This window comes from Dendronephthya gigantea, unplaced genomic scaffold (genome assembly GCF_004324835.1).
Source record: "Dendronephthya gigantea isolate DGI-Jeju-01 unplaced genomic scaffold, DenGig_1.0 000184F, whole genome shotgun sequence".
NCBI lineage: Eukaryota > Metazoa > Cnidaria > Anthozoa > Malacalcyonacea > Nephtheidae > Dendronephthya > Dendronephthya gigantea.
Window position 1 is genome coordinate 83,864 of NW_021163194.1, and position 8,563 is coordinate 92,426.

The 8,563-nt window shown below is 37.3% G+C and overlaps 1 protein-coding gene across 1 annotated transcript; it reads right to left on the minus strand.

Moving 5' to 3' along the window:
- Positions 1-1,679: 1,679 nt before the first annotated feature.
- Positions 1,680-5,968, minus strand: LOC114538437. The gene is made up of 3 exons (XM_028559614.1): positions 5,847-5,968; positions 2,555-2,901; positions 1,680-2,094 (listed from the first exon to the last, which is right to left on the minus strand). Exons 2-3 carry the CDS (start codon positions 2,893-2,895, stop codon positions 1,680-1,682), a joined length of 756 nt encoding a protein of 251 aa, XP_028415415.1. The 5' UTR covers positions 2,896-2,901; positions 5,847-5,968.
- Positions 5,969-8,563: the final 2,595 nt, after the last annotated feature.

Sequence of the window (8,563 nt, forward strand, 5' to 3'; positions counted from 1 at the left end):
AAAGTAGCTTACAATCGCTAATGCAAACAAACGCCTTGTTTACATTTTCAGTCGCTACAAGTTTCTAAAAATATAAAAAAACTGTCAGAATATTTGACGCTATTTTGGTTCTCTGTAGTTTCAAATGAGTACAAGTTTGAGTTTTTGTTTAGAAAAGTACAAAACGTGCTGCATATCAACAATTTTTAAAATCAGATTCTCTACCAATTGTTATGAGCAGAAACGATGCTGAAAAGGCAGTGTAAAGCCGGTTTTCCACTAGCGATATTTTTCGCGCGAATCGACATTTTACTTTTGTTCCAGAGCTCTCAACTGCAACCATCTGGAACGAATTGCTCAAATACAAAGGAATAAAGTCGCTTTGCGCGAAAAATACCGCTAGTAGAAAGCCGGCTTAACCTACCTTGTTCTCCTCAAACTCTTCCATTCACGGCAAAATCTTCACTTTTCAATTCTCCCAGGTTGAAGTGCGCGGAGCGAGGAAGTGCAGACGTCAGTTGCTCGGGGTATCTGGTCGAATGGGTTGCGGCTGAAAAGGGTAAAGAACAACACCTTAGAAGTCATTTCCGTATTGGTACAACAGAAACGTTGCTGAAATGGTTAAAAGGTTTTCAGACGACTCAAGAGGCACGCTCGATAACGCGCGTTGATTTAGAAAAGATTCTGAAATTTACCAAACCTGATACGGGCTGCATTTACACACGGATTTGTGACCTTCAGGGATACTTCATGAAAGCCGGAGGATTCGAGATCGCAGATCCAGACGAAATTAAATCTGGGGAAAGTTTGGATTACACATGTCACACTCCAGATGATTACCCGAAAACGAGGCAGGTCGTCGACGGTTTAAAGAAAATGGTGAAAGAATTGGAATAGATTTGAACAATATTTGCATGACATGCTTGTCTTGATGTGATATTGTTGCGAATTCATCACTATATAGATCATGATAAATGTAAATGATTAAGTTCAAAAATTTAAATCGAATAAAGATATTCAACAAAACATTTAATGGCCAACATTGTTACATTTTCGTAAAATAGAGGTTGAAAGGGTCTTAATTTCGAGTGGAATTATACACACTTCAAATTCAAGCCAGGAACAGTTGATGGAAAAATGAGTCAACTATCGGTCCTCCGGCAGGAATCAAACCTACGCTTTTGTTATGCCGGTGCAATGCTCTTGCCACTGCATTGCCACTGGCATTGCAATGCAGCACTCGCAAGAATGATTTTCATTGGCTGAACTCACAATACATTTCTGTTTCAATCAATAGCATAGGTTCGTTCTTTACTGAAAGCATAGAAAAGGATTATCCAATTGGAATAATCAAGTTATTTCAAGTTCTGCAAGCGCCAATGACGAGAAAAACTGTACCATTTTCAAATTCAATAATTTATATCACAATCTGTGCAATCGCGCAATCTGCAAATCAATATTGCAACACTGCCTAGCAATATTGCAATTTCGTGCGCAAGACAACATCCGGTTTGACTGTAAAAGCAAAATATATTTAGGTTGATTTTAATCATAACTTGCTTTGCCCTTTACTGGCCTTCCATTTCTAAACTAAATCAGTTACATAATTACATTTCACTGCGACTTTTAATCATTTAAGCGACAACAAGGATATTATATCAAGACATGTCAATTACTGTCCATATCTACTCCTATACGTCCTAATTTGACACCAGGTCGTCGACGATTTTCTTCAGACTTTTAATGACCATCAGAGTGGTGGGGTACTCGTCACTATAACACGTATAATTCAAAGGTTGATTCTTTATTATATCGTCAGGATCCGCAATTGTGAACCCGCCATCTTTCATAAAATACCCCTGAAGATCACAGATTCTTGAGTAAACACCCGTTTTTGGGTCCGTGAATTGGCGAATTTTTTCAAGATGCCAGGCGGTCAAAAAACGTGCTGAACGATTTTTCTGATAATCCATTAACCACGTCACCAAATCTTGGGTCTTCTCCGCCAAAATTACCTTTCTCAGCGACCTTTCTTTCCCTTTCTCGGGTGACATCCATTCTTCCAGAAAACCCATACAGCTAACGTTCTTGCTTTCTTTTGCACCGCACCTGAGCCTGGCGGATTGAAAAAAGAGAGATTTCTTAAAGTGGAAGTCAAGTCCGATTAAAAAAAATTTTCTATGGTTGCGTGATGCATCCAGTGTACGTGTATTGCTAGATCAGTGTCTTGGGGCTGATCTAACAATAGACTGGATGAAGCCAAAATTTTCCATAATAAACTGGAGAGCGATTATTATGTATACTTATGAAAGAATGAACTTTCAATAAGACAATTGAAAAGAATTAATGCATCACTTGAACATTCCTTAATTTGTTAAATTTCATTGATTCTGGCCTCGATTTTTCTATGGTTGCGTGATGCATTCAGTGTACGTGTATTGCTAGATCAGTGTCTTGGGGCTGATCTAACAATAGACTGGATGCATCACGCAACTACACCTATCAAAATACGAAGCAAGAATCCCAAAACACAATACAACGATAAGAATTAAAAATTAAATCGATTTAAACTTACCCAGTGATAATCTTCGGATAAAAACGCAGGACTTTGAGACCTTCTTGTGCAAGGATACTCAAAGTGAGCAACTCCCTTTGAATAATATATTCGCAAATATCAGGTTCGAGACAGACAAGCAAAACAATATCAGGCGTTTTATTCATTCGACAGGAAAATTTAAAGGTACCACGTCCTCTTTTACTGCAAAATGTGTTGTAATCGATATTCCCTGGTTGTTTTGCCGCATTCTCAACTATTTTAAAAGCTTTTCGAAAGTCAAGCTCTTCGACGTCAACCATTGAACTTCGAACTGCGACGAACACACAGACAAGGAGTAGTCTTTGAACAAAAGCTCCCATTTCAACCTAAAATACACAACAATAGTAACTCCGAATAAAGTAAGCATTTTCATTCAACGTTTCGACTTCATTTAGTCATCATCAGGAATGATTAATTTACATGTGCATGCGTTGTATATACTCTATGTAATTTGATATTGTTCAAGAGGAAACCGATAGTTCTTTGGATGTCTTTGTGCCATGATTAAGCTCCGGTTTTTGTCGACGGATGGCGAGTGCTTCTTTGAACAGTAGATTTGACCAATGCCTACTGCTTAGCCCTACTATGATGTGACAGTTGTGCAATAGGAAGAGTGTCAAATGAAATTGTCCAGTGCTGGGTTCGTCTATGTTAAGTTGTAATAGATTTGTCAGGTGGTTAAATTGTTCACAAGTGTTGATAAACTTGATATGTTTATAAATTTCTGATTGTTTGTCTGTTGTTGCATGTTCGTTGAGTCCTGTATAGAGGCATCTGTCTGTCTTTCCTATGTATGCTTTGGAGCACCCAGGGCATGAACATTTGTAAACCACCGAACTTAATTTAACCTAAATTTAACGCAAAATTAATTGATCAAAGTTAAGATTAAGCTCAATACGACCTCGAAACGGAATAAACAGACATTTACGAAAGATATATTGAATTTCATGACTTATTCGGAGTTATTCCATATGCCTGACAAACGTTCTAAAATTACGACCAAAGATTTGCTGAAAAGTGTTCTATGTATACATTGTATTGTTTGGGGAAATCGACACAGTTTCTAGTTGAATTTAAACTAGACTGTATGACAGAATTGAACGAGACAGTCAAGTGCGGAAGGGGTTGGGATAAAACGCGGATCCGGAATTGCGGAAACGGAATGCGGAATTGCGGAAACGGAATGCGGAATTGCGGAAACGGAATGCGGAAACGGAATGCGGAATTGCGGAAACGGAATGCGGAATTGCGGAAACGGAATGCGGAAGCGGAATTGCGGAAACGGAATGCGGCGTCAAACTAATAAAAATGTTTAAAAGCAACTGGAATAAATGTTTATAAAAAACCCTCACGAAACACATAGTTCCGGACTGTCTTGTAAGAGAAAATTCTTACAGTATTGTGAATTAGTTTCTCTGTTTAGCATAACATGACGTTTAATGAGCATATGTTGCGCGAATAGCGCCTGTAAACACACCTTGATAGCGACACCCAACCTCCAGATCACGGGCGTTTCGCGAACCATGAACTTTAGTTAATACATTATACCTCACAATAAACTTTTGCAATCACCGGACTCGTTTTATACCATACGACCATGGTATTTTTCAGCGAATACAATGCACCCGACTGATCGAAGACATCTGATTCCATTTAATTAATTAATTGCTTGACTGCTGTAACATGCCGGCGTCAGAAAGCGGAATCGGCACTTTAAAGGATTCCTACACGTTCAAATTCTTAAATTCCCGCACGTGCAATCCCATACGAGACGAAACGAAAGAACTATGAAATAATATGTCGGGTATAACGGCGAGTTTTAAAGTTCCAACACTTATAAGAAGGTCGAAAAGAGATCATGGGTTACCGCCTTTCAATTGGAGTTTATTAAAGAATCAAATTACCTGAGGGATGAAATATTATATAACCAAATATCTCTCGTTTAAGGTCTAATAACTAATAAACTTAACTTCATTTTTGTATTATTATTTTACTATAACTTTGTTTAACGCAGCGATTACATTGTTGCCTTAAATATCAGCGCTAGGTCTCTCTTTTTTTTGTGAAGACATCTGATTCCATTTAATTAATTAATTGCTTGACTGCTGTAACATGCCGACGTCAGAAAGCGGAATCGGCACTTTAAAGGATTCCTACACGTGCAAGTTCTCAAATTCCCGCACGTGCAAAAGATTCCCATAGGAGACGAAACGAAAGAACTATGAAATAATATGACGATCTTACAGTCATCTCAAGAATGAATAGAAGTTTTCGTGATTCAGCAAATGGGGAAATGAGAGTTAGAGAAGGAAATGTTTATTTCCATATGAATTTGGATTGTGTAAGGAAAAAGCAGCCTTATTTTGTACCACAAATGGCAAAAATACCCAATAATGTTGCCCAACACCTTAGACCGGAGCATCTGCGCATACTTCGAGATACTGGTTTCCAGATTTAAACTATACAGGGTGTATCAGAAAAAAAATAGAATCCCGATTAGCTGTGTCGAATCAACGGCAATTTTATAAAGACGGGAATTAATTAAGGTGTAGTCCTGAATTGCCAATTACTTCGTCGGTAACTATATAAAGAAATATTGGTTGCTTGGAAATATGCAATTTATTTAGAGAATGTTGCTCGGGAGTGAGAGCAGCGAACGAGTGCGAAATATTCTTTTCAACAGTAGAAATAAATCTGTATTTCCAAGCAACCATGTAATATTCTGTTTATTATATGAACAAATTATAAAAATAAATTTAAAAACTGGAGCTTTTTACAACAGATTTTTTGATTGGTTTGATTTTTACGTAAAGATATTGTACGTAAAAATATCGTAAAAATATCGGATTTTTCGTGTGTTTAAATACAATTTTTCTCGGTGGCGTAAAACTCTATATAACACTCATGTTCATATAATAAAATTTCTTAATTTGGAAAGACTACGTTTATTCCACTATTGAAATTTAGTTCTGTTATATATCTTTAGTTCTGTTATACATGTTGAAATTAAATTTAACATTCTAGCATTCCGCAATTCCGCATTCCGGATCCGCAATTCCGCATTCCGGATCCGCAATTCCGCATTCCGGATCCGCAATTCCGGATCCGCGTTTTATCCCAACCCAGTGCGGAAGTGGTATTAACAATATTTAAGTAAATCGATAAAAATGCTGCTATATATTTCATTATTTGACATCAATACATGCACAGTTGATAGCTCTACAACAATACATTTCGTTATTCTAGACTATAGAATGAATTTGTTACATACCTTTAATAGCTGTTTTGCTTCCGTTAACGAGTAAAATATTGCTATGTATGTTATCAATCCTTCCTGTAGCCTCTTATAACTTTTTCGCAGAAACAGGATACGATTCACAGAAGTGTCAAAGTTCAAATCATCACGAAGTATGTTTACCAATTAAAGCGAATTGAAAAATTGGAAACTGCCGTTTGTTATTAACGCCTCATTTTCTAAGAATACTCGTTAAATTGAAGACGAGAATAACAAGATAACTTCACTACACTTCAAAAGATTCAATAACTTAGGCCTGTTTCAGACGTCAAACTTTTCATATGGCGAACCTAATGTATATTTAATTAAAGTCATTTGAATTCGATTCGTCATATGAAGTGTTTGACGTCTGAAATTGGCCTTATTTTCTTTCTATCATTCTGACATATGGAATGTAGTGTTACTGAAAGCACACTGAGAAAGCAGAACTACGTTGACATGGTCGATTTGCAGCCCATATACATTGCAAGGAAACAGACTATAAAACATCCATCAGAAGTGAAACTCCGACAAAATTCAGGTAAACACTAAAATCAGTCGATGCATCGGATCGCATCTGGTAAAAAATGTCAGAGTTCCGTGACAGTTCAAGAACTGCTTTTATGTTCTGCGCCTGCGCATGAGAAAATGTGACGTTTGACCAAGTCCCAGCTAGGCCTCGAAGTCAAACTTCAATATTTATTACCAGAAGTACTGTTGTGAACCAGAATTACAAATTGCACCTTTATCTTCCCCCAGTCACCTCTTGGGTAGTCTTCATGTAAGTAATGGCAATATTGGGTGTCAAAGAACTTAAACTTGTTTATATTATATTATGATAAACTATACAATACTTTATCGCGGTTATGCTGATGAAAATCTCTTCCGAGTTGAGATCGCACATAAGCTACGTAAGTGCGAAAATTAAGTATGACGCATTTTCATAGCATGAAACCGCTGTTCTATGGTACGTGTGCTCAAAAAATCACCCTGAAAAGTGACAAACCAAAAGTCGAAAATAGCTGAAATCGTGATGCACGTCCAGAATTTAGGCCGATTTACACAAATATTGTTGTTCCCGAAACTACCCGAGGAATTTGCAAGAAATTGCATATTGTAAACAGTTAAAATGATATTTAAATTTGTACATACCAGCTTTTACGTTCATCAAGAATATTAATTCAATCCTTTGTTTAGTGAGAAACGATTTAACCCAACAAACAACTCGATAACGTTAGCCATTTACTTCGCTATTTCACAAACAGAGCCAATATTGACAACAAGCGATGCTAGCCACCAGAATTTCTGCTATAGAAGCACTGTTAAGACGACAATCTATTCGGAATCGTGTTCATCACAAAGGACAGTCCCACACGCTGTTTTGTTGAAGCCCATTCACGTTTGCAAATCCATAAATATAATCGCTGTAAATTTTCCATGTTGTCTTTGGCAACAAGCCAGCTTTCCCCACATCAATTGAGAATCATTGCCTGACAAAAGGACAAGATATTCTTCAATATAAATCAGTTCAACTATGATTGTAAATTTTCAAATCGAATTCATACTTCACAGCCAACGCCTGGCAGGGCTTCCACAACCTATTTGGATATGAATGTCGTCATACGGAGATGACAATGACAAAAGAGAGAAACAAAGAACTTTTGAAAATAATGCATAAAATATCCTATTAACACAGATCCTTCCTTCTCTCGTGGTTGTCATTTGAAAGGAAATTTCAGTCGCCTGGACTAAACGATTGCGAATATCTAAGGGGCTGTTTACATGAGCCCGGTTACCCGAGATTCAACGAAGCGTGAGAGGACTTTGAGGTATTGAAACGAGCAGATAACACGATCCTGGCAGTCGTATAATCACCACAACAATAGCATGTGCTTGTTTGGTGTCATAAAGACTTATTTCAATACCTCAAAGTCCTCTCACGCTTCGTTGAATCTCGGGTAGCCGGGCTCATGTAAACAGCTCCTAATTTTGCATTTTCAACCCTGTATTGTATTGGGCTCTTAATTAATGTGATATTTAACAATTGAATACTGATCGCAAAAATGCTTGAGCGAACAAAGCAAATGTTAATTTTGGCTAAACTTATTCAAACCACGAGTATTTTACAATACTCACGGGTGATTCGTGTGTTTGATTACAAAACGTATGTGCAGAATAGTGCAGTTGGGCAGGCCATGAATATTGTCCTCCCCCCCAATTATAGTGCTTTCTCCACCACTTCCAACTTTTTATCTTACCTTTTTAAATTGAGCTTCGACGAAGCGATTTTCCTTTTCAAACATCGTCAGGAACCCATTGAACAAGGTGCTCAGAGCAGTGTAAAACGACACTATAACTTACTTCCATCTCGGCCTGCTTGCTAAAAAAGGAGCTGGTGAGATATTCTGTAAAACAGATTGTAAAAACAACAAATATAAAATAGATATTATAGACTACTTTTCTATCTATACAAGGAAATTTAATGAATAGTAGAAATACAAAGTTTGCTTCCGAAATATTGTAAAATGCGGAAAATGTAGCCTGATATGTAGCCTGATACTTTGATACTTTGCCTGATACTTTCAGCTACCAACACGGTCCGACCGTGCCAAAAAGCGACCAACAATATTTGTTGAAGCAATAATTCCATTTTCACCTATATTTAGCGAGATGTAATGCTTTTATAATCAACAAGATGTATTTGCGAACTTGAG

What these genes read in the sequence shown, in the direction of transcription:
- LOC114538437 (XM_028559614.1), bottom strand. Translation starts at nt 2,895, where the DNA reads ATGGGAGCTTTTGTTCAAAGACTACTCCTTGTCTGTGTGTTCGTCGCA. An exon ending in TATCCGAAGATTATCACTGG is followed by an intron (nt 2,095 to 2,554) that starts GTAAGTTTAAAT and finishes TCAATCCGCCAG; the next exon opens with GCTCAGGTGCGGTGCAAAAG.